Source organism: Notolepis coatsorum, assembly GCF_963971535.1.
Source record: "Notolepis coatsorum genome assembly, chromosome: 19".
Taxonomy (NCBI): domain Eukaryota; kingdom Metazoa; phylum Chordata; class Actinopteri; order Aulopiformes; family Paralepididae; genus Notolepis; species Notolepis coatsorum.
The window spans coordinates 29,271,500-29,298,447 of NC_140183.1; the positions used below are offsets into that span (position 1 = coordinate 29,271,500).

Below are 26,948 nucleotides of genomic sequence, written 5' to 3' on the forward strand. Positions count from 1 at the left end.
TATAACAGGTTTTTATCCAAAAGCTTTACAACTTATGCCTCACATTCACCCATTCACTCACACATTCACACATACGTAGATGGCGGAGGCAACCATGCAACCTGCTCATTGGGAGCAGTTAGGGGTTAAGCTCAAGGACACTTTGACACACTGCTGAGAGGAGCCGGAATGGAACCGCTCTACCTCCTGAGCCATTGTCGCCCCCATGCAGTTGATGCAGAACGCTTGAAAATGTAGGCCTTTTCATAATCAGTGCTTGCAACTTACAGTGTATTTTCAGTTCTGTTCAACTCTTGTCCAATATAGATATGAGCTCTGTTGATCCTGTACCGACAGCAGTCCCCTCTGTTAGTGATGGTGACAGAGCTGACACTGTAAGTGTCCAGCAGGTCCACTCTCCACCAGGGGTTGGTCTCTTCGTCGGTGTGGGTACAGGAACCAGAATAGTACACTGGGTCTTGCTTCCTGTCAATGGCATTACTGGCAGCACCAAGATCATTAAACCGGGATGACTGGCTGGCCTGTCCGGCAGTGGCTAGGTTATCTGGAGAGCAAATCAGAAGGATGGACAATTTATTTGTATGCTTTACCTACTGATGCCTGGTTTCCACTACAGAGCCAATCAGGCCTAAAAAGGGGAGTGGGGCTTACTTGTCCATTTACTCCTTGAAACAACATTCTTGTAATTTGTTTAAGCAGTAGTTATTTTTTCCAACCACCAGGCTTTGTTTTTAAAGGTGCTATAGATCACATGCAACTAGATCAATCAGGTACATTGCATGTGAGGAAATGAGAAGTAGAGAGGGAAGTAGAGAGTATAGATGGTTATGGTTATCATAAACCACAACATTAATTTTGAATTTATTATACATTCATTAATCAATTTCTTTTTTGGGGAGGGGGGCGGGTGTTGAAGTCAGAGGTTCTGTGTAGGATTGTTATCAACTGTCTAACTGCATATATATCTGTTTCCACTAGAGGGCGCTCTAGGCGGAGCCACTCAGGTACACTACCATGTGACGTGTATATAAGTAGATGTTTCCTCCCATTTCTTTCTCTCCCCCAGTCTCTCAGTAAGAGAGAAGACTCATGATGAAAATGCTCCCACTATGTGAATAAACATATCAAGCCAGTTTAAGGCCAAAGACTGGAAGCCATGCCTCTTGACCACATTATTGTCGCCCCATAGCCGTATTCTGTTAACAGCGGGCAATCATTTTATTCTGCACCTTTCTAAAAGCTCTGTGGATGTATTGTAAATTTTTTTTTAAATAATATTACCCTACATAAGCACCTTTAAATTATGTAAACAGTTCTTTCAATCTCATTTTATAAACATTCCGGCTGGCCCTGACTCTGGGATGCCCCAATTAGCCTGGCTGTGGGAGGGTATACTATTGTGGCTACTAGGATGAGCGTGCAGCTTCTCACCTGGAACTGTGTTTACAGGGCATTGTGTTTCCAATGACAACTCTTCTTCATTATGCATCTCTTCTTCCTCTTGATTAGTGCCTGTATTTAAACAAAGAGATGAAAAAGTCAGTCAAATGTACGACTGTTATGTTGTTGCCAGGGTAGTAAGTAACAGATTAAATGTAACTGGATTACTGTAAATACCACCATTTTGGTAACTAATCAGTTACAGTTAATTAGAAAACCACAGTAAACGGACTAGAAATACTTTTGAATAAGCACGTAATTCATGATAAGCTGCAACTCCCATTGTGCAGGTGATCTCAAAGTAGCATTGAGCTATAGTTGAGCTATATTGAGCTATAGTTGCAAGAACATCTAGAGGGTTAACCTACGCCAATGAAAAAATAACTGCTGACTCTGAGTCCAATGATGCCTCCCACAAGAGTCTACGAGGTTCAAATGGTGTGTGTGTATGTTTGTCTATTTGTGTGTGTATCCTTGCCCCATGATCAAGTTCCCCACAAAGTTTTGCCATGTTACAAAAATCCATTTAGAAGTTTTGCACCTTTTTGTTATAGGTCACGTCCACTACCACGCCCCCATTTGGCCAATTGGCATGAACAGTTAATCAGCTGTCCTTTGGCTCATGAACAACCGTTCCACGAATCCATTTTGAAGTTATGTAACTTTTTGCCATACTGTGTGGTGGCACAGTATATTCACCACACCTGGCAGAGGCTCTGCATGGACTTCCACTTCGCACAGCGTCAGAAACTTGGAGCAACCGGGGCGGATGATGTTAATGTAGCGGCCCCTCATCCCACGGCACTGGTAAGAGACAGAGTCTCCGGCGGGGATGGATGAGATCACAGCACACCTGCGAGTTAAGAGTCATGGTCATTGCGGGTCCAAAATGAATGTTGTTGTTTACATGTTGCGTGCATGTAGCTTCCCATTACATGCTGGTGTCATATAGTGGCTGAATGTTATCTATACCACCTTTAAGTATTATTTTCTGAAAGTATACGTTGTATACTTTAGTATACTTTTTATGTATTCAGAAAGTATACTAAAGTTGTGTTCAATTTAAACCACTTACTGTAATTGTACTATTTAAAAATAGTACATTTTTAATAAGTTTACTTAAGTAAAACTTAAGTTTGGTGAACATGTGAGTTTTTCTTAAGTGTACTTAGATTACAATTACAGTATATTAATGACAATGGTACTAATGTGCTTTGAATTAGTATATGAAATCACATACCATAAATACATATCAAGTATACTATCAGAAAAGTACATATGGATATAAATATACTTTTAAAACACCCTTTATATACTAAAAATATACTTATATATATTATAAATATAAATAAATATACAGTATGGACATATCATACTCTCTATACGGGTTGATAGCTGAAAAAAACCGTATTCCCTGATTGTATCATTAAAAATATGCATGGTTGTCTATATGTTTTGAGCAGGTTATATGCTGTGGGACTGAGAAACGTAAAGCAGCAGCACATGAAGAATAATGTAAACTTTAAATTCAAGTACAAACTGTATTGGAAATATGAGATTTTCACATGATTGTAGTGCAAAAAAACAAATAACCGAGATTACATTGGAGAAGGCTTGATGTTTCCAAGTGCCAAGAAGAATAGAAAATACTTCATTTATATTTATTATTATTTTAAAGGGGAACTATTTAGCCATTTCTTTCACTATTTGGGTAATTTTACACTATTCCTGTGAGTCTATGGAACACACCTGTAAGGTTTTTTTCAATACAATTAATTGTTTTGTATTTTTAGTACTTTGTACTTTGGTGCACCACTTTCTGCCCTGCCAGATTCTAAGCTGTTTTTGGCTGGGCTCCGCCCATACTCGCAATGCGCTTTGAGTGACAGTCACCCACCTGCACTGGCAGATAACTTTGGGTGGGAGTGGGTGAGTGAGTGAGTGAGTGAGTGAGTGAGTGAGTGAGTGAGTGAGTGAGTGAGTGAGTGAGTGAGTGAGTGAGTGAGTGAGTGAGTGAGTGAGTGCGAGTGCGAGTGCGAGTGTGAGTGTGAGAGTGAGAGTGAGAAAGAGAAAGAGAAAGAGAAAGAGAGAGAGAGAGAGAGAGCACGCGTGTGTGTGTGAGCGGCTCGAGTCGCAAGTGTGTGTCAAAAGCAGGGGGAGGGACAGAGGTGATATCGCTCCGAGACTCGCATCGCCTCTCTCTCCCTCTCTGTATCTGTCAGTCTGTCTCTCCCTCTCTCTCTCTCTCTCTTTCTCTCTTTTGGGGAAGTGCAAGTGTCTGACAGGGAAACCGCTTCCGCATTATTTCCACTCGCTCCGTTTTGGTCATAACTTCAATGTTACACTAACTTCCTCGAATTGTTGATTGTGGGCGGTGGCTACAACCACTGAAGGAGCTGAGGTATGCAGATCAGAATTCGTACACGTCACAGATCCACTAAATTCAGAATGGCTTGGTTTAGTGGGGGAGGATCTTGTGTCAGCTGAACTGGAGGAATGCGCCTGAATGAGAATTTCACACCTACTGTAGTCAGTGTTGGTACAACCCCACATTGTTAGAAAACAATGCAAACTACTGGAAAACGCCATTTATAAGATAGGGGACCTTTTATTATTCTAGTTCATGCCTTAGAAAGATACACCTGCATTATTTTATAATAAATAAATAAAAAGTTTAAAGGTGCATTCATTCATTTATCCAATCAGGTGTATTCCCCATGAGGAAATGGGAAGTAGGGATGGGATACATGCACGCATGTTAACATGTGAACAACAAAAAAAATGTTGGACCCACCTAAATTGTTAGAATGATAAATACATTTTTTGGGGGGCACCTTTCTAAAAGCTCTGTGGATGTGATCTGTTCTTTTTTATTTTATTTTATGTATTACTCTACATAAAAACATTATTCATAGCACCTACCTTAAATGTAGACTACTATGGGCATGACGCTGTTTGAGAAAAGAAGAAACACTAAAAGAAGACCACAGGACGAAACAAAACATGCACTGCTCTCTTGTCCCCTATGGCCGTCCAGGGAACTCACACAGGGTTACTGTTGCCGTTGTTCTTCAGGGAGTTCCCCACCAGGATCTGAGCCCCATCCAACCTCCAGGGACAGCAGTCCTCCCTGTTGGTGACCGTTACGGAGGTAACCGTGTGAGCGGCCAGGAGGTCCACCCTCCACCAGGGGTCGCTCTGCAGTCGAGTGTGGGCACAGGAGCCGGAGAGGTACTCTGTGTCCAGGCGTCCGTCGATGGCGTTCTCCGCATGGGTCAGCTGGCTGAACTGAGACGACTGGGTGGCTCTTCCCGTCAGAGCCACGTTACCTTTGTTCAGAGGGAGTTTGGGATCTTGTTGAGAGCGTCTCTAAAACCAAGAATCTAAACACAGATTAGAACGGGCAGTCCACTCCCCTTGGTGTTTTCCTTTATTGAGACAGTAGGAAGGCTAAGATAGAGGCAAAGCAGGGGAGACACGGGAGAGAAGGTGGGACTTGATCCTAGGCCAGCAGGGGTACATGAGGTTCCAGAGGCAGGAGTCTCAATGACGAATCACCTCTAAACTCATCTGGTTTCCTGGGCTTTATCCTATGAACAAGGCCAATTTCTTCATCATCTTAGCTGTGTGCAACCAAGGTATCTGCATTAAGCGTTAAGGTGTGGACTTAAGTCACATGACTTGGACTCAAATTAGACTAGACTCGACAAAATCATAAAAGATTTGCAACTTGACTTTGACGTTAAAGGTGCTATAGATAACATTCGGCCACCAGGTGTTGCACTAGAGCACCAGCATGTCATTTAACCTCTTGAACATCGGATGGCCCGACGGCGGGCCGCCATGCACGCACAGACACATCGCGGCACTTTTCCCTCATCTGCCGGCTCCGGGGCTGCGTTTTTGCTGATCAACCAATACATTGTTGGAAAGTTGAATTTGCCGTCACCCTACTCGACCTCTTGCGTGCTTCCAGTCTCGAGTTACAAGACCAAACATCTGACAAGTGTCATTTAACAAGCCATTTGGACAAGTGACCACGTCTGGTTTGGCCGGGTCCTGAACGGACCAGTCACCTCTGATGGCGAAAATGATTGACCACCTTTGTAGCCAATGAAATTCTGGAGCCAAGGGTATCCCATGTGAGGACTGATTGCAACGACAAAGACAAAGAAGAAGATCAGCAAGTTATTTGTTTTGACTAACGGAATCAATGGCAGCAGACGGCCATTTTGGATAATCAACATTTTTCGTGGGATTTCCTACCTATCCGCTGGAACTCAAAAACAGGCATCTGGCAACAAGTAAACAGAAATGTGAGTAAACAAAACTTTTACTTCAGTGTGTTCAAACCTCTGTAACTCTATTTCATTAGAACTCAGAATGTTTCCTTTTAACCTAACAGGCGCCCCCAAAATTGGCCATTTTAGTTTTAGTTTTTGAGGACTGCATACTTTTTTTGCAAACCAAAAGAAAAAAGAAAAATCATAATTCATATTCTCCTTCGTTTCATCACAATTTAAGCAAGCCTAGTAATAGACAGAATATTTCTGACACTGGGAATACATTCACTGAGGTCCATAGATGTCCCTAGATACCAAGAACATGCAATTGGACCTTGTAGAAGTGGAGCAATCTTCCAGTTACTTAGGTATGTATTTTAGGCGGATTTTCAGAAAATAGGACTCCAGGCTTGAGAGGTTGGCGCCCCCAAAATTGGCCATTTTAGTTTAAATTTTTGAGGACTGCATACCTTTTTTGCAAACCAAAATACTATACTTTATACTTATACCACATGCATGAGCCTGGTCTCTTTTGAAAGATGACATTCTGAAGTTTCTGATACAATATAAAACTCACATTTAGTGCTAATGAAATAGAGTAACATTGGTCTGAACTTGAGTTGTAGAAAAACTTGTTACTCAAGTTTTTCTGTAGTAGTTAGTATTCCAGAAATACTGTAGTATTTCCCCAGAATGGCTGGAGGCTTAAGTAGTACATGTCCAAATTTCATAAAGATCCATTCAGAAATGAGTGATTAGGAGTGGTTTTGGTAAACTGTGTACAAAAGAAAAGCTCAGTTTTCTCATAGACTTCAATTCATGCGTTTTTTCTCTTCCTGTTTTCACCTAGATCGCTGATCCCCCAGGTGGGGTATCATTGGAAAGCCACACCCATTGGCTACAACCCCATCCAATAATTTTTGAGATAGCCAAATGATTGACGGAACTAGAACCCCATGAGTCGGGAGTGGTATTTGCGCAATACCGTCTTGTACCGTCTTTCGGCTTGTAACTCAGGAACCGCCGAACGGATTTTGTCACCTAAAGGCTATCGACAGGCAACAAATGCGGCTTTAATTCGATATATATATTGTATTACAAAAATGTATATGCACACCGAGCCACTAGTGGTCGCCAAAGTGCTGGTGGGCAAATCGTCCTCAAGAGGGCCCACATACGGGCGCCCGCTTGCTAAGAGGTTTTAAAAGAGACCGGACTCATGCATGTGCTATATAAAGTATAATAAATTGCAAATTACTTTGGGTAATAATCGTGTTATGCAAAACTAGCCCCATTTTTGGCTGATGCATAACTGGTTAACCAAGCAGGTGCATTCCACATGGGGAAATAGGAAGTAGGAAGGGGATACTTTTATTCCGTTCCTTTCTAAAAGCTCTGTGGATGTATTATAAAAAAATAAAAGATATTTTTTTTTTTAATCTATAGCACCTTTACCATCAATGACGCGTGACTTCACTCTGACTTGAGCTAATGACTTCAAAGACTTGATACTCTCTCCAAGCCCAAAATTACGTTTGTAAAGAATGCATCAGTACTTGTTTAGGACTCGAAACCCAAAGTTTCAGACTTGTGACACACTTTGAAAACCTGTCTTGACTTGGGACTTGACTCTTGACTTGAGTGTAAAGACTTGAGACTTACTTGGGACTTGCAAAACAATGACTTGGTCCCACCTCTGACATTAAGTATTGCATCAGATGAAGATAAGCGGGGTGAGCTTACCTCTACGAACTGCTGGTGTCCTAAAGAGACGCATGGGCTCCCAAAGCCAGGTCAGATATGGGTTTGGAGTCAACACGGGTGAGGCTGATCGAATAACTGACGACAAGAGAGGGTACAAGAAAGAAACATGCTAAACAAAAGAAGGGCTATGTGCTGGGAAATATAGGAATATTCAGCAAAAATTACAACAATGAAAGAAATCAAACCTTGTTTAAAGGTGGTGGCATGGACCTCCACCTCACATAGACTCAGATATTTCTCACGCCCTGGAAGTAGAATGTTGACGTAGCGACCTTCCATCCCACCACAAGGAAATGTACGTGTTTGGCCAAGAGGGATGTATGGGATCACAGCACACCTGCATATGTTTAAAAAACATCGGGACAATGAGTGGAATAAGATTAATTGAAAATGGGGGACCCTGATGTAAACAAGACGAAAGTCTTTCTCTGGTCTGCATCCCCTTAACAATTGTGTGTATTGAGCCGTACTGTATTGTACCCATTCTGCAATCTGTTAATAAAATGTTCAATCAATCAAGCACTTTTAGTGGTTGAATCTATGTGGTCCTCATTCAGTACAGTCCAGTGTTGTAGACAAACCACTAACCAATTTGTAAACAATGTCTCAGACTAGTGGTTAACATGAATAATTAACTGAATACAAAGAATAGACACTGGAAATGTCTTCCAAAATTTACATTTATTGTAAAAAAAAAAAAAATAGCATGTAAGGCTTGTTTTATTGTATCTAGGGGCAATAAATCAAATCAAATTAAATTTATTTGTGAAGCCCGCAATCACAAGTTAATGTCCCCATGGGCTGAATATCTCTTCCTTTTATGCTCCTGTCCTTGTCTGAAATGTGTGGTTCAAGTGGGGGAATAATATACAGTATGGTTGTGAATGTGTGGGTGTGTATGTTTTACATCTGATGGATGAACATAATCTAGTGTTACCCATTCATTTCCTATGGACCAGGAACACCACAGTTGTTACAAAGTTGACCAAACCACAAAAGATTCAATGAAAATGGTGATCAGCAATTACATATGTTCAAATGCATAGTGTGGAGGATATCGTAGGGTCTCGAGGCAATTGAATGTAAAACACAATATTTATGATTGATGGAAATTGGTCAGATTTTACCCGAACACGACAGAAGGGCACTTCAAGCACAGAAGAAGGTCATTCAGGTGGATGACTCACAGTGGGTTGCCGTTGCCGTTGTTCACCAAGGAGTCTCCGACGTGAATCTCGGCGCCGTTGATCCTTTCGGAGCAACAGTCCCCGCGGTTGGTGATGCTGACATAGGTGACATTGTGGCTCTCTGCCAACTCCACCCGCCACCAGGGGTCTTGCTCTGCTCTCGTGTGGCTGCAGGAGCCGTCCGTGTAGACGTTCCCCCGATTCTGGTCAACAGCGTTGCCGGCGCCACCGTTGTCGTCCCGTTGTGTGGACTGTGTGGCCGTCCCGCCGGTCGCTGCGTTCGCTTGATTGCAAGGAAGTGTACAGTTGTAAAGAAGAATATCTGATTTATTGATTTATGAATAGGTCTGACAATGTTAACAGGAATTCAGGGCGTTATAATATATATTATATATGTGTAACGGTTGTGACAACGTCACCTCAAACTTCGATGCCCCGAGTGGGAGTCGAACCCCGGTCTCCCACACCGCAGGCAGCAACACAGACCGCTATACCAACAGGTGAATCCACTTCTAAGTGCTGGGTCTATGCGTCTTTTGAGGATGTGAGAGTGAGTTTAACCCATAGCACCGCTACTCACCCCAGCCCTTCTTGACTGCGCTTCACGATACCATCCGTTACATATGTATTAGGGGTGTAAAGGTACATGTATCCGTACCGAACCATTTCAGTATGTACCGTACCGTACCGAACGGCTGTGTAGTGTACCGAACTAATAAAACTGTATGTTAACCACTAACGACTGCCCACCGGGGGCTGTTTTTTTCACAATCTAATATAATTATTATATATTTTTTTAAATGTTTACAAGTCGATTATTAATTTCAATATAGAATATTCATTGACAGCCCTACAAGTACAATTAGTTACTGCACACATCACCCCTGAGTGGAACATGGTGTGTGTGTGTGTGTGTGTGTGTGTGCATGCATGTGTTTTCGTGTTCAATGTTAAACTATTGTGCAACCTTATACACTGTACTTAGATAAATACCTTATTTGGAACTTCCTTGTGGTTGCTATTTTATTTAAATTGTGTTTTTATCACATCAAATGGCTTTCTTTATTGCCTCCCTCAACCCCCTAGTTGCGAAAATCCTGGAGAAAGCCCTGAGAATGTATTACCATATGGGGTGATGGAGTCTTGACAGAGGATGTCTTGCCCTCTCAAGGTTTCCTTCATCTTATTTCCTGTTGAAGACATGACATGGCACGACACTTATATACAAAAAAAAGTATATCATAACATAAAGTATTGTGGACTGTAAAATGTTCCATGAAATTGCCTACTGTAATAGAAAATCTGTTGCACCTACCAGGATCTGTCTTTGTTATCGGTGGGAGAAATTCATCATCTACAAAGAAAACAAATAGTTTCTCAGAGTTGTTGTCATAGACATCTAGATAAATTCCTCTCACTAAAAGGGGAATGCCACCCAAATGTAAGAATGCACATGGTGTTATGCCTGTGCCCTGGGACAGTTCAGCCGACACCTGTGAACACGCACCATTCTCCCCTGAAGCTAGAAATCAGAGAGAACCCTTGAATTTGTGATGGTCACCCATATGTCAAATCGAAGGTTATCCTATAACCCTAGTTATGTGAATACTATCTGATCGCTCCGCTCGCCTTATGGGATATATTCGTTGTCCGTGTGCCTAGTGCGCGCGTGTTGAAAAGCTTCTACTTGCACCTTTCACATCTACTACGGCTACACCCATCCCGTGTTCCATAAAACACAGGGCGGGGCCGTCAACTCACCCTTCCGAGTCTGAATTTCACGTGAGAAAAAACAGCCAAGGGTCCTCAGGGCATGAAAGCGGAACACTCAGATAGTATTCACATAACTAGGGTTATAGGATAACCATCGTTATCATTACTATTCTGAGCGTTCCGCTCGCCTTATGGGAACTAGAGGGGGAGCGGACGCGCAGCCACTGACAGAGGGCATGATGGCCCTTACGACCACCAAAACGGGGAGGGGGGTCTCGTCCCCCGCTCGTCCTAACGAGGTGTGATAGAAACTCCGATCCAATATGCATAATAGGGAACAGCCACCCTAGGACGCACAACGTGAGTGGGACCGCATGTTGAAGGAATCTATGTTTTTCAATGTGTATATAATGTATATATAGGTGGATGACAGCATCTACTCATAGCCATCTCAGAGAAGGAGGACAACAGAGAGAGAGAGTGTGTGTGTTAGCAGCAGACTAATAGCAGAGCCCATGGCTCAGAGGTCGTCAGCAGGTTTGTAACAAAAACACTGATAAGCACTGGTGGAGGCAGGTTTGGTCAGAGAGAACTATGGGGAGAGTTTGACATCGATAGAACGGACGTTTAGTGTGTTAAAGGTGAACAGCCGTTGCCATGGTAGCGTGTCACGTAGTAACGAGAAGAGGGGGCGGGGCGAGTTGCTATGGGGAGAACGTTATGAGCCATGAGTTCCTTCCGGGCTAAGTTAGATTGAGACACGACGCACAGACGAGCAGACGTGTTGATCAGAGACTTTGATCCCTCCTCACCCTCGCTGGGTGGGGGAGGGGAAATATGCCACATTATCGCTAGCTTCGGCTAACAGGGGAGGTTTTGGCTATGACGAGGCCCAGAACATTGGACTAATAGCATAAGAGACGGTGGAGAAGAATGAATTAAGACTGTTCAAGGACATTACAGAATTGGTTACATCTGGTACGGAGCTATGTTTATGAAAATCTAAGGAAAGAGATCACGTTGCAGTGTCGTTTCTTATGACTACGGATGTACTAACAGGGGTTGACAGCTAATGAGATATCCAAGTAAAAAGACACAACGTGGAGGCCAGTCACGGAACAGCAGGTGACGAGTGAGAGAAATTATTAAAGGCTAGAAACACTTATCTTTCAGCGTGTAAAAACACCCTGCGGTCCACACACACACACTCCTGCTAGCCCACCTGGTGGCGGGATGCAGGAGAAGCCCCGGTACTCAGGACTGCATGGGAAACAGAGCCCCCAGTCATGTCCATGAGGTAAAACCTGACAAAAGGGCCCAGGGAGGACCAAGAGGCCGCAATGCAGATGTCCTCCACGCGACCCCCCCAAGTAGGGCAGCAGAGGCTGCCACTCCACGAGTGGAGTGTGACCTGACGCCCGCGGGGGGAACCTGTCCGGCCAAAGTGTAGCAGAGGGCAATGCCCTCGCACAACCAATGTGACAGGCGTTGCTTGGACAGCGCTTTACCCGCGTTAGGGCCACCGTAACAGACAAGTAGTTGACTGGTAGCCCTGAGGTCCTGTGTGCGTCTAGGGTACACCGCCAGTGCAAGGACAGTACACAACAGGTGAAGGCTCCTCTCCAACTCACCCGCGTAAGGGGGAGGGTAAAAAGCCTGTAGCACAATATCCGTGGAGCGATAAGAACTCCGGATATTTTTTGGCACAGAGGGTGGATTGGGCCTCAGAGTAACGCTGCTATTACCCTGTATAGACAGACACTCGGGCCGAACCAAAAGAGCGCATAGCTCACCCACACGTTTAGCGGAGATGATGGCCAGAAGGAACGCAGTCTTGAAAGACAGCCGATCCAATGGTGCCTGCTCAAGAGGTTCAAACGGGGGCCCCAACAGCCCCACCAGGACTAGTTGGCGGTCCCAGCTTGGGGACAGAGCATGTTTAACAGGCTTGAGGCGCCGTGCACCCAGCAGGAAACGTCTCACGAGAGGGTGGCTGAATAATGTTTGCCCTAAAAGCCTACATGACATGAAGATATAGCCGCGGCATATACCTTCACTGTCGAGGCCGAGAGCGTTTCCAGGATAGACTGGAGGAAGGAGAACCAAATTCAGGGGACATGATACCGGGTCCAGGCCCTCAGCCTCACACCACTCTCGAAAAACATACGCCACCTCCCTGCGTAAACCGCGGTAGTGGACGGAGCGCGCACGTTCTGGATGGTGTTAATCACAGTAGTGCTAAGACACATCCCCTCCAAATTCAACCTCTCAGCAGCCAAGCCATTAGAAGCTGCCCCAGGACAGGCGGTTGAAACACCGAGCCGTGTGCCTGAGAGAGAATCCACTGTTAGCAGGTGCGTTTGAGCAAGCCTTCTCACGTGAAAAACGAATGAAGGGTGAGTTGGTGGCCCCGCCCTGTGTTTTATGGAACACGGAATGGGCGTAGCCATGGTAGCTGTGAAAGGTGCAAGTAGAGGTTTTTCAACGTGCGCACACTAGGCGCACGGACAACGAATATATCCCATAAGGTGAGCGGAACGCTCAGAATAGTAATGAAACATAACTGGGGCTGCTCCATAGACAGTGAACGGGACAATAAAATGTTTGTGTGGGCTCTTACACCGAAATGAGGTTTAAATTATGGTCAAGACCCATTAGCAACTCTCATTTGGGTGTGACAACTAACTCAATATTTTATGGCTCCAGAAAGCCAATGCCCCAATCATTGGACCTCATGATCGAAAGTGTACGTAACTATCTTCGTAACTATCTTCATAAGTAGTACCTACAAACACATTTACGGAAGTCCTCCTCCGGATGCCTGAATGTGTGTAACGGTGTTCATAAGTGGCCAAAATGTTCTCAGCTGAATGAAGAACATCACTCATTCTTAAACTGAAAGTGCATTCTCGTACACCTGAATTTGCATACTGAAACACCCAGCCAGCTCATTATATGGGAGAGGCTAAGCCTTGCACTGCGTTTGTGCTGACCCCTATGAGGACCGTGTGCACAGGACCGAGTCCACAGGCAACTCAAAAGCAATTTGCAACTGATCATAATTAGATTAGATTAAAATGTGGCGCGTGAGGGAGTGGAGGAGGCACGACGAGGCTACGGAACGAGCAGACTGCAGAGAATCGCAAGGTACTGAACAAGGCCAAACGGCTTTTGTTCGATACCTACGACAAGATAAGGGGGGAGGAGCTGATGGAGAAGGTGCTGAGAGTGGAGGCAGCGCATGGTGAACAGCAGTACGGGGAGGCATGGAGGGTCATCAATGAGATGAGTGGGAGGAAAAGGTCGAAGCAGGGACAGGTGGAGGGCAACAGCCCAGAGGAGAGGGTGACCTCCTGGTTCACTCACTTCCGAAATCTACTGGGAACACACTTGTCAGTGGACGAAGCTGAGGAGATGAATCTCACTATTGATGATGGTCCCTTCACAGCCAGGGAGTATGCCAAAGTGAAATCCACACTGAAGCAGGGAAAAAGTTCTGGGCCGGACGGCATTCCCCGAGAGGTCTATAAGAACTGTGACCTTGACAACATCATCCTGGAGTTCTGCAACCACGCCCTGATGAAAAACAACCAGACTGATATGTGGTTTCTCTCTAACATCATCCCAGTGCCTAAGTCCGGAGATCTCTCGAAGCCAGACAACTACCGTGGCATTGCAAAGATGTACAATCGCATGATACTAAACCGGATACAGAACGTCATCGACCCCCACCTCAGGGAGAACCAAAATGGTTTCAGAGAGAAGAGGACCACTGTGGCCCAGATCTTGACCTTGAGGAGAATCATCGAGGAGGTGAAGAAGAACAACCTGACAGCGGTACTATGCTTTATCGAGTTCAAAAAGGCTTTTGACTCGATACACAGAGCCGTGATGATGAGGATACTCAAGGCCTACGGAGTCCCTCCCAAACTACTCCGGGCCATAGGGACCATGCACACGGGTACAAGGGCCGAGGTGGTAACCCCAGACGGCAACAGTGAAGAGTTTGACATCCTGGCTGGAGTGATGCAAGGGGACACCCTTGCCCCCTTCCTTTTCATCATAGTCCTCGACTATGCGCTCAGGAAGGCCATCAATGGACGGGAGCAGGAACTTGGTCTTACAATAACCCCAAGGACATTGAGACGACACCCCGCCGTAGTCCTAACAGACCTGGACTACGCGGACGACATCAGCCTGCTCTCTGACCACGTAGAGCAGGCACAGGATCTCCTGTGCAGAGTGGAGACGGAGTGCACCAAGGTTGGCCTTAGGCTAAATGCCAAGAAAACTGAGGTCATAATGTATAACATCCTCCCTGATCATCCACCTCTAACGACAACAGGAAGCACTGCTCTAAAGGAAGTCGGTGACTTCAAATACCTGGGCTCGTGGGTCAACTAGTCCGAGCAAGACCTTAAAGTGAGGAAGGCGCTTGCGTGGAGGGCTCTGAACAGCATGACCAGTTGAGTCTGTCCTTCTGTATGGCAGTGAATGCTGGACCCTGAAGCCCACCCTGCAGAAGTCCCTGGATGGGTGCTACACCAGAATGATGCGTGTGGTGCTCAACATCAACAGGGATGAGCATGTCACTAATGCAAACTTGTATGGGGGGGTGAGGGTGAGCGATAAAGTGGCAGTCAGGAGAATGAGGCTGGCAGGTCACTGCCAGAGACACCATGAGCTGCCAACCAGCAAACTTGTGATGTGGGAGCCAACACACGGGCATCGATCACGAGGACGTCCCACATTAACTATGTGGACGTACTCATGAGTAGGGATGCCCCCCGAAACCCGGTTCTAAACGGGAACCGGTACTAAATTAGAAAGAACTGGAGTATTGATAAGCTCCGACGTTATCGGTTTTGCTATCGGTACTCGAGAAATTATGGAGTTTTTATTAGAGGAATTTAAACGTTGCAAACTAATCTTGTTGGCCGTTTCGTTTTCTCCTCCCTCTGTCTCTCTCCGTCTGCACGAGGAGCGGGGCTGTTAGTTACACACACACTCGGCTCACACTCACACATGCACATACGGGTACTTGAGAGGTGCTGTCCGTGCTGAAGCATGCAGACAGTCACAGAGCTCATCATAGCGGAGAGAACGAAACGTTAAAAAAAAACATGCATGGTGCAACCTGTGTAACATGCTACCTTAACGCTAGCAAGCTAAGCATGCACAGCGCGACGTGTGTAACATTAAGTTACATGTCGACTACAGTATGTCTGAGACACAGTATGCAATAGTCTGCTGCAGCAGCACCGGAGTGCCGTTGCGCCAGGCGGGAGGGAGGAGGGAAAGAGATTAATGTCCTGAAACCACCGTTGCAGCACAGGAAGGGGCGGGGCATGGCTCTGACTACAATGCTATCAGCTGGGGGGTGGGACTTGGTGACGAGACAGTCTTCTTGGCTCCCCCCCTCCAGCACGCATACTAATTAGCTGCCATCACCAACACGTGGGATAGGCGCAGGACATACACGTGAGGGGGGATGGGGGTGGGGGCCGCATGCCATTCTTATCTCCAAGAGGGCCTTCGACTCCAGCAGCTCTCAGGTTCGACCTTGGAGTAATCCAGGAATTAGTTTTGGCTGACTGACTGGCAACATTTTCCCAGCCACGTCGATTTAAATTTGATTTTGAGTAGAGTGAATTATAACTATTGATTTGAGTGGAGTGAGTTTTAACAACTCCGTCCAAATGACTGAATGCATTAGTCCAAGTGTCCAAGTGTCTTAATCAGTTCATTTTGGTAGGTCCTGTGCGTCGTAAACAGATCCAAAATCTTCTTATTACAATCCAAAACCTTCGATAATCCAAATGTCCACGACTTCAAGTTGGTAGCCCGATTGAAATGTCCCAAGAGGCAGAGAGGGTTAGCCTTATTCCACTTCCTTGACGAAAATATGCAATCCACTGATTAGATCCATTTCGAGTTGATTTGAGTATAGTCCGACAACCGGCACGAAGCACAGCAAATGATACAAATATTATTTGTTATTATTATAATAATTTAATTCCGAGGATGGCTGTAGAATCGACGTGAACGCAGTCACCAATGATTTCTCCCAAATGAAGGCTTTAAGAACACGGGCACACACCAGTCTGTCCAACTTACGACTGCCTTTCCGCGTTTGTAAATCCTGTCCGTAGCTACGAACGAATCTCAGAAAAGAACATCACAAATTGAACGGTTCTCTTTCTGATTTCTAGCTTCAGGAGAGAGTGGTGCATGATTGAACTGTCCTGGGGTACAGAAATAATGTGAATTCTTATAATGGAAGGCATTCCCCTTTAAAGGAACACGCCAACAGTATGGGAAATGCGCTTAACATGTCTCCAGAGTCAGACAAGTCAAAAGCTTCCATTTATTTGTGCTAACCTAGCTCACAGCGGGGTCATCCGTATGTTCCCCGGGTCCTATGTTCCCCGGGTTCTATGTTCCCCGAAGTTACAAAGGGAAAAGGGCAAAAGCAATTACTCTTTGACAATGCTACAGCGCACAATAAAAAGAAAAGATCCAGGTGGAATTAAATATGCCGAGTAGAAGGGTTTTAAACTGACGTCAAATCGAAGCAAAACAAGCTGAATCCGCTTCAAGAAGACGCATGACATTGGTATACTAATTACAACAAGACATTAATTAATTGCATTGTTACTGTTCACATGTGTGGTGCCGTCGTCGCCCGTCAGTCATATTTAAGTAAGGATAGTTTGAATGACACTTCAGCACCAAGGCGCTGTCCACCGAAGTTATTATACCTTCAAAGCGCTACTGCCTATGGATAAAACAAGGTATAATAAGGATGTTTTAGGTGGTGGTAGTTTGTGTTAGGACATTATAGCTGAAATATATAGCCTAGCTATAGTCGGTCTGATATATATTAGAGAAATAGTAAAGTAATATTCTCCAACGAACAACGGACAACGAAAAAGACGTCACTCGCCACTTAAAGAAATCAAAAGTGTATTTAACAACCTCAAAAACGTTCGAAACACGCTTTATATTAACTTAATAAATAAACAAAAACGAAAAATCTACTTATGTCAACGAAAATGTCCAGTAGGCCTAACTAAATAACAGATATACATCTCTGTTATACGCAAGCAGTGTCTGATGGCCGAATCTGTCAGACGGCACTGGAGTAGATATACAGTACTGTTACATCCAGAACACACACACACATACACAATTACACAATTACACATGTTGCACCATCTATCTACACCCTCACACAACTCTGTCGCTTTTTCGGGAGTAGCAGTCATGTCATGTTCCTTTTTCCTCATAGGAAATATTTTTTGTCGCAACGTGTACATTTGAGAACACTACCGTAATGACAGCGAAATGAAGCAAGCTGACATGGTTGGCCCTCAGAACTCGGTTGCTTTTTCGGGAGCGGGTAGGACCCTTTTTATCGCAAGCGGGGAACATAGAACCCGGGGAACATAGGACCTGGGGAACATAGACAAACATGCTCCCCTCACAGCTGGTTAGACGGTAAGCACATTTCCCCATAATGTTGGTGTGTTCCCTTAATGCATAGATATAAAACATATCATGTCTCATTATCGTCACAGGGGCAACAGCACTCTGGATTGGTATTTGGGTACTTGTGTGTGATGCTTGTTGTGTGCTACATACCTCGGTGTCTGCCTACATTAACCTCCACTTCACACAACGCCAGGTGCTTATCACAGCCCGGTAGGAAGATGTTTACGTAGCGACCTTCCATTCCTCTGCATTGAAAGGTCATGACCTCCCATGCAGGATATGAGGAAATCACTGCACACCTGTGACAAAGGAACACAGCTGATGTGAGTAAACTGGCTGAATAAGACAGTAACACCCTGTCGCACTCATATAGTTATAGAGATGAATGAATGAATTTATTTGACAATCAAAATTACATACACTACCGGTACACATATGTACAGCCATCACATATAATCTAAAATCGTAGAGGATTAAAACACAATAAAACCTTACGGTTTATTTCCATTGTGGTCCTCACAATGGACAATGGACAAGATGACTAGTATCCACCATGCACAAATAAGACATAAATACAATACAAAATAAATGCAATAACACAAACAAACACAAAGTCTACAGCACACCCCCATCATCATCCTAAGCCATTTCTTCATCTCTTTTTTAAAAATTCCTTCTGAGACAATCATTTTTATGGACACTGGCAGTTTGTTCCACTTATAGGCTGCAGAGTACCGAAAGGTATTTTCCCCCATTGAGCTACTAAAAATTCACAGTTTGATATCAGTTAAACTGCCCCTCGTTGCATAGGAGTGGGTGTCCCTAAAGCACATAAAATAATTTGAGAGATATGAGGGGACCCTATTATACATTATTTTATGGGTAAAGCCCAACTTGATTTGAATAACCCGTTTTTCCACTGGGAGCCAATTAAGTTGATTAAATATGGCTACATCCAGGCGAGTGCGGGTAGGAAGCTTTAACACTACTCTAATCAATTTGTTTTGGGCAGTCTGAAATTTATTTAAAATTCTCTGGGGTGCACTACTGTACCAGAAGGAGGCAGCGTAGTCAAAATGACTCTGTATCAGGGCACCTGACAACATCCTAAGTGTTTTTCTATAATTTACGTGCTAGGAATTTGGTTCTTTGGCTTATCCTAGCCAGGGCTTTCAAGGCCATAGCCTCCCCTGTGAGACATTCATCCACGGTGCATCCTAAATATATTACTGATTACCAGCAATGACCGACTCTCCTGCCTGGATCTTCAGCCCTGGGGACCTTCGCAGCTTTATTTTGGATCCAAAAAGTATGGCCTCAGTTTTACCAAGGTGGAGAGACAGCTTATTGTCGGCCAGCCATGTTCCCACACTCTGAAGCTCCTTACTTAAGGTCTTCTCTACCTCTCCTAGGTCTTTGTGAGACACAAGAATGGCGGAATCATCGGCGTATAAAAACAGGTCAGACATACAGGCAGATTTCATGTCATTAATATATAATAAAAAAGATAGTGGCCCTAGCACACTCCCTTGAGGCACCCCACAGCTAACATTCTTGGGGGAGGAAAAGGTACCATTTATATCGACCATTTGGGTCCTTCCCGAAAGGTAGGAGTTTACCCATTCAATTGACAACCTGCTGAAGCCTATGGCCTTTAATTTAGATTCCCAGGTGGGAGCTGGTCAGTAGGCCAGTATGCACATCTTCTATCATATATTTATACAGATTTCCAGGTGGGAGCTGGTCAGTAGGCCAGTATGCACATCTTCTATCATATAGTTACACAGATTCCCAGGTGGGAGCTGGTCAGTAGGCCAGCATGCACATCTTCTATCATATTTATACAGATTCCCAGGTGGGAGCTGGTCAGTAGGCCAGTATGCACATCTTCTATCATATAGTTACAGAGATTCCCAGGTGGGAGCTGGTCAGTAGGCCAGTATGCACATCTTATATCATATAGTTACACAGATTCCCAGGTGGGAGCTGGTCAGTAGGCCAGTATGCACATCTTCTATCATATAGTTACACAGATTCCCAGGTGGGAGCTGGTCAGTAGACCAGTATGCACATCTTATATAGTTACACAGATTCCCAGGTGGGAGCTGGTCAGTAGACCAGTATGCACATCTTATATAGTTACAGATTCCCAGGTGGGAGCTCATCAGTAGGCCAGTATGCACATCTTCTATCATATAGTTATCATATAGTGCCACCCTGTGGCTGTGAGAGGTAACTGCTTGTTAAAACACGTGTGTTATTGTGTTAAAATTAGGGCTGTCAAAATTAATGCTTTAACTTTGGAGATTAATTTAAATTATTTAAAGCATTAAAATGAATTAATCTAGATTAATTTATGGAGTGAAAAATCTTCAACGTTCTGAACTTTCAGCAGTATATTTGCTTGTTCGGATAATAAGAAAGAGGTCTAGCTGAGGTTTTGTTGAACATTTGTATTTCACAGGAGAGAAACTGTATTCAAAGAAAGCTATTAAAATAGTCTTTGAATCTAAATATACTTTCTTTGTGTTGATTTTACATTAATTCCATGATTTTACTCAAGTAAATATCAGTTACAAACTTCGGTCTTAAATAGAAAAATGCTATTTTTAATCTTGTTACCTTTCACGGATTTCGTGGCACTGCTCGTGCCCAACCAGAAAAGCATGGATGGGCAATTTAACGTTCACTGTTGGGAAATGTTTCTCTTGTTCAGCTCAACTCTGTGATTAGCTTGCTAAAAAAACCATTCAAAAAGTTCCATAGTGCAGGTTTAAATCTTCCCCATTGTCATTCAGTACAATGACCTGAGTAAGTCGCCAGCTAAACAGGAGCTGAGAAACTGCTTGTGAATAAAATATTCATATAAATACAAATTCCAAACTTGTGGTCCCTTAGATTTGAATCAACAGCTACATTATCACTGGTTATCTCCAATGAGGGGTTCTTATAACAGCTACATTATCACTGGTTATCTCCAATGAGGGGTTCTTACAACAGCTACATTATCACTGGTTATCTCCAATGAGGGGTTCTTACAACAGATAAATTATCAATGGTTATCTCCAATGAGGGGTTCTTACAATGGGTTCCTGTTGCCATTGTTCATCAGTGAGTTTCCAATTCGAATCTCAGCTCCGTCAATCATCTCAGGGTTCATCTCCTCCGTGTTGGCAATGGTTACGGAGGTAATGTTGTACTTTTCCTGTAGGTCCACCCTCCACCACGGGTTGGCTTGGGTTTTGGTGCGGCTGCAGGATTGATCTTTGTACCAAGAAAGGCCTTTCCCATCCACAGCATTACTGGCATGGCCCTTGAAGTTGTATTCTGAGGACTGCTCCGCTGGTTTGCCCAAGGCCTTGTTTTCTGGATGAAGGGGACGGGGTAACATTTAGTTATTAAGATCTATGAGTTGTTTAATAAAAGAAAAATAATAATACTTTGGAAACATCATGCATTTACAGATTCTTTTTTCTCTTTATTGGGGGTATTTTAATTATATATTATTTATTTAAGAAAACATACAAAATAAATCAAGAATACATCATAAAAAACAGATTGACATATAGACAGAAATAAAACAAGTAAATGTTTTTTCTTAACAGGTGAATTATATTCATGTGGGGAAGAGAACAAGTTATCTAATATGACAGACATATTCATGAATGAATTTGTGTTTACCAAGTTTCCAGGGCATCAATTCCTGTTCCGGTATCACAGTGGGCCTAATGTCTTCATAAAGGAAAGAGATATCGATACACAAAATGTACATGAATTAGCATTGCTGTCAAATTAATTGTATCAAAAGTTAAATGTGCAGAACAGAGACAAATATATATTGATACATTTTTAGACTACAAAAATTATAGTAATTTAGAGTTTTTACACAAATGCAAAGTTGTCTTGTTTTCAGGTTGCCCATTAAATCATGCATAATAAAGAAGCGTCCACATAAAATGTATAGAATGATATTTGCCAACTAAAAATAAAACATGTTTGCAAATGGTATTGGAGATCATCAAACTAAGTTTCAGTCCATACCAATAGGAACAGGATGAGCGTACACCTCCACCTCACACAGTGTCAAGTACTGCATGTATCCTCTGAGAAACACATTGACATAGCGACCCTGCATCCCATTGCACTGAAATGTGGTGGTGCCCCCTGCAGGTATGGAGGAGATCACAGCGCACCTGTATACAGAATAGGAAATGTAGGTTATACTATAACCCTAGTTATATGATTACTGGCAAAGCATCTTGCTTCGCCTATTGGACTATGCTCGACGTTGCTCGTGCCTATGGTGCGCGTTGAAAAAACCTTTCATGCACCTTACATCTACCTAGCCACGCCCACTTCCGGTAGTATAACCCGGTGTAGTGGCCGAAAAGCAAGACGCTTTGCCAGTAATCATATAACTAGGGTTATAGGATAACCTACGTTATATTTCATACTGGCTCTGTGTCTTGCCTCGCCTATTGGACTAAATGGGCGGAAAGCAAGGCACGTAGCCCCGATAAATGTACCTCCTGAGGTCCCCTCACGACCACCAAAGCGGGGAGGGTCCTAGCCTCACACTCATCCTAACGAGGAGTGGAAGGATAGAACTCTGACACTGTGCGTAATAGGGCGCAGTTTCCCTAAAACGCACAACGTGAGTAGACCGTGCGTAAAAGCCCACCGTCTACATCACCACACATCCCTGCTAATACACTAGTAGTGGGATGCAGAAGAGGTCCCAGCACTAAGGACCACATGAGAGACAGAGCTCTCAGTCATGTCCATGAGATAGAACCTGACGAAAGGACCCAGGGAGGACCACGAAGCCGCAGCGCAGATGTCCTCCATCAAGACCCCTCTAAGCAGGGCAGCAGAGGCCGCCACACCACAGGTGGAATGTGCTCTGATGCCCGCGGGGGGAACCTGTCCAGCCAAGGTGTAACAAAGGGCAATGCCCTCGCACAACCAATGTGACATGCGTTGTTTTGACAGCGCCTTATCCTCGTTAGGGCCACCGTGACAAACAAATAGTTGACTGGTAGCCCTGAGGTCCCGTGTGTGCTTAAGACAACAATTAAACAACCTAAACCGCCTCTTGGGCTCAAGTTGACGCTACCCTGACGAAACACTCGGACCATGACGTGTCCAGCACCACAGGACGCTGGAGAGATGGACCGGTTCCAAACCATCCTCAACAGTCACGGAGGGTTGGTAAACCAACACACACACATGCTCGCAGTGGCCTTCTCTCCCGCGAGAAGGCCTCACCCATGACTGCGGGCCGGCTCGAGCCCTCCACCGACCACTGCAAGCTTACTCCACGATGAGCGGTGGACAACAAGTGCTGAACATGCTGGGGGAGTCCTAAAAAGGACTTTTTGGGTGGTGGTATATCCATCTCTAACTAACCGTAATAATAACACATACTCTCAATGCTGCAGGTGCTTTTGAACAGACTTTTCGCGTGAAAAAACGAGGAAGGGTGAGCATGGCCACTACACCGGGTTATATACTACCGGAAGCTGCATGAAAGGTTTTTTTCAATGTGCGCCATAGGCGCGAGCATAGTCCAATAGGCGAAGCAAGACGCAGAGCCAGTATGAAATATAACTAGTTCTACACCTCTGAATAAGCACAAACTCAAACCAAAGGTAGCCGTTTTCAGTGATGTGGCCACTGCTGTGCCACCAAATCTGATAGCATTTTGAACCTGTTATTTTGTAACAATGTAGTACACTCTCTTGCCTAGGGTGACCAGGTCAAAATTGTTCAGTCGCACTCGCAGGACAACAGCACTGCTTTTGCGGGACAATGCGGGACACGTAGGTGAGGGGGGGAAATATATGATTTTTATCAAAAAAAATAATGATCATTTAAATGCCTTTATTTAATATTCGATGCCGACGGTAGGCTATATAGCACATTTTGTTATTAATCTTATTAAACTGTAGATGCTTCACCTTCTCAGCCACCACTATGTCACCAACATCTTTATTTAATCACACTTTCATCATTAAGCAGGTAACCATCAATCTTGGTATCCAAGCTGATAAAATCACTGCATTAATAGAAAGAGCAGGAGCTAAGTCTTTTCAGCCATCTTTTCCTGAGCATTATTAGCAGTGAAGTGTTAATAATTAATTTCCATAGGATTAGTAGACGAATAGCCAGTTCTTTATTTGTTTTAATTTGATGTGTACATGCTGATACATGTCATACAAGTAATATTCATACTTGTGTGGTGTACGCGTTTTGGTTACTCACCCAATCAATATGTGTGTGTCTGGTGAACCCACAACATTATTGGGATTTTAAAACAATAAAGCCATAACCATTTATGTAAAAATACTTAACATATGTTAACTGTTATCTCAATTACAACTAATATAGACAACATAAACAGTATGGTTAATATTAGCCATTTATCTCTGCTATATGTTTTGTGTGATAAAACATTTAAAACAATATGAGTGAAACAAGGTGGGAGCAGACAGTGAAGGTACACAGTGAACCTTTTTGCTTCATATGTTTACTTGTTTTCACCTACAATTTCCACACGTTCGGGTCCAGTGTGTAGTGCAAACTGTGCACCCAATGAAAATGTGTTCTTTTATATGCTCTTCACGGAAAATGAGCCAAGGCCAATGAGTCTCACTTCTCTTAGTAAACATTGAAATCAGGTACCAGTCCACCGACCGGCGGCAAATCCTGCACTCGCCCTTCTGGGGATCGTCTGAAACAGATCTCAGCCATGTATATTTCTTCTCCCAGTCTATGTTGTATGAGCAAAGTATTTTTTTTCTTAGGAGTTGTCTCCATTTTCTCATTTTGTTTAGCTACTGTAGCTAAACTTTTATCGTTTTCGGCTGTCTTTCTTCTCCACTTCAATGATTGCCACTGTCTACATAAAACCGCGTCATCACGCACCTGCACGCCACACTGACAGCTCGGGCTGACAGCTCGAGCTGCTCGGCGGCGCATTGGTTTTTGACACAGACGTCGCCCGATTTTTATTTTAAATATAAGAGGGTAATTGGAGCGAGGCATTAAATGAACAACATTTCAAACATAATTATTATTGTTTTTTATCATGATCTTTGAAATGCGGGACATTGGGATTAGTGCACTGCAACCTTGCCCAGGCCCGACGGGGCCCAGCCCGGCGGGTTCGGGCTGGGTAGGGCTTTTTTTTTAATAAATAATTCGGGCTTGGCTGGGCTCGGCCGGGCACCGCCGTTTTTTTTTTATTGCGTTTTTTTTTATTGCGTTTTTTTTCTTTTTTTCTCTCTCATATAACTAGGGTTATAGGATAACCTTCGTTTTCCTTAAGTTTAGTTTCCTCTTTTGCGCTAGCTGACATTTGGATGTAATTACCGCAGCGCGCAGGGAGAACTCAGGGGACAACTCGATTGGTTGTGTTGGAATATAGCCAGTTGGCGAACGTTTTAATTTGTTCTTGGATAAATGTAGCCGGTTGGCGAAGTTTTGTTAACGTTGTTCAACGCGTTGCTGACGTCAACAGCGAAGTGGTGAGTGATGTTTATTATTTGCTGGGTCGCTGCTGCCCTGTTTTGTTGTGCTTTCTATTATGTTGCTCTGCTCGAAATCTGATTTCTGTTTTCTGTTTGTTTGTATAGTGACTGAGTAGGCTATTGTGTCGTGTGTGTGTGTGTGTGTGTGTGTCAAAGAAGATTCTATAGCCTTCAATACGTTTTACGGGGCTGCCGTGTGAGTGTCTAATAAGCGAGCACTGGGACGGCATTCTAATAAGAGCGAAACAGGCTATGTAAATGCTTCTTAGTTTTCAGCGCGATATGCGTTATTTAGGCAGACCTATTGGACATTTTCGTTTTTGTTTATTTATTAAGTTAATATATAAAGTGTTTCGAATATTTAAAACAAAAAAATTATTTAATATTCTAATAAGAGCGAATCAGGCTATAGAATGGTTGTTAGTTTTCAGCATGATATGTGTTATTTAGTTAGACCTATTGGACATTTTCGTTTTTGTTTATTAAAGGTCAACCTTCACGTTGTATTTTTGTTCAATAAACAATGTGGACTAGGCCAACAGTGACTTTCATGAAGAATGGGGAAAAAAAGTATTGAAATTGACCCAGTTTTAGCGTTTTTATCAAACATTTTGTCTGCCCAACACAATCACCACGCACGTGCATATTTTAATCAATGGTTCATAACGTGCGTGTGTAATCGAAATGATTTCGTCACAACAGGTGTTGGTCACCAGGGGGCTCACCAGGGGGCGCTGAGAGTCACACACAGCTAGTGGCAGGCAGAGAGCCTTGCTACCATAGATATATGCTTGCTACTACTAGCCGAATGAAAATGTATCTGTTTCACCTAACACTATTGCTCCGTGATTATAGCCACCCATCTCTAAAGCCACAACCACGTTACCATATTTGTAATAATGTAAATCATTGTGTCGTTGTACACATATTGTGTTTATACCGTTAGTAGCTAACATAGCTTAGCTTAGTAGCTATTGTGCTAACAACATATCCCGACATCCGGCTCGCTGGCCGGCATGAACGGCCGACCCAAAATGGTTCTCTCCTCTCTGTACACCCCGTCCCCACGGGTACCCTGCCGGGGGGCCCATGGACGCGACAACGGCGACAATGGTGGCAGCCTGTAGGGTGCTCGAGCCCGTAAAGGCTAGTGGTACACGAACGATAGCTATGAGCTAACAACGGCCGCCGCTGTTGTCACGTCCACAAGCTCCTCCGCAGGACACCCGCGAGGACGGGGGCACACAAAGAGGAGAGAACCATAGGCTAACGTCAGTGTAGTGGTCCCGACTGTAGCCGGGACGCCTATTGCTTATTAACAGCGGAGGATAGGCCAACTGTGATGCACCGAGTCGGGCCACCATTGATCTAGTTACTACTATGACCCGGACGGGCAAGGCATTTCCTGAAGTGACGTCACGGCCGTGCTAGCGTCTGATAAGCTTTTAGATTCGGCTCATTAATATGCACCTGTAGTGACGTCGGCGTTTGATAAGCTTTTTTGATTCGCGCGTGCATGTTATTCGTGCGTGGAT

General features: G+C 44.0%; 1 protein-coding gene across 1 annotated transcript in view; it reads right to left on the reverse strand.

Annotated features, from left to right (window-relative positions):
• Positions 1-263: 263 nt before the first annotated feature.
• LOC311246437 (uncharacterized protein) overlaps positions 264-26,948 on the reverse strand; it is a gene marked incomplete at both ends in the record, with an annotated part of 40,268 nt that continues 13,583 nt past the window's right edge. The window contains 9 exons of the mRNA XM_084336592.1: positions 264-544; positions 2,145-2,293; positions 4,487-4,769; positions 7,467-7,562; positions 7,673-7,824; positions 8,675-8,957; positions 18,032-18,180; positions 20,965-21,247; positions 21,923-22,074. Of these exons, the coding sequence (XP_084192718.1) occupies positions 264-544; positions 2,145-2,293; positions 4,487-4,769; positions 7,467-7,562; positions 7,673-7,824; positions 8,675-8,957; positions 18,032-18,180; positions 20,965-21,247; positions 21,923-22,074 (1,828 nt within the window). The remainder of the gene's footprint in view (positions 545-2,144; positions 2,294-4,486; positions 4,770-7,466; positions 7,563-7,672; positions 7,825-8,674; positions 8,958-18,031; positions 18,181-20,964; positions 21,248-21,922; positions 22,075-26,948) is intronic.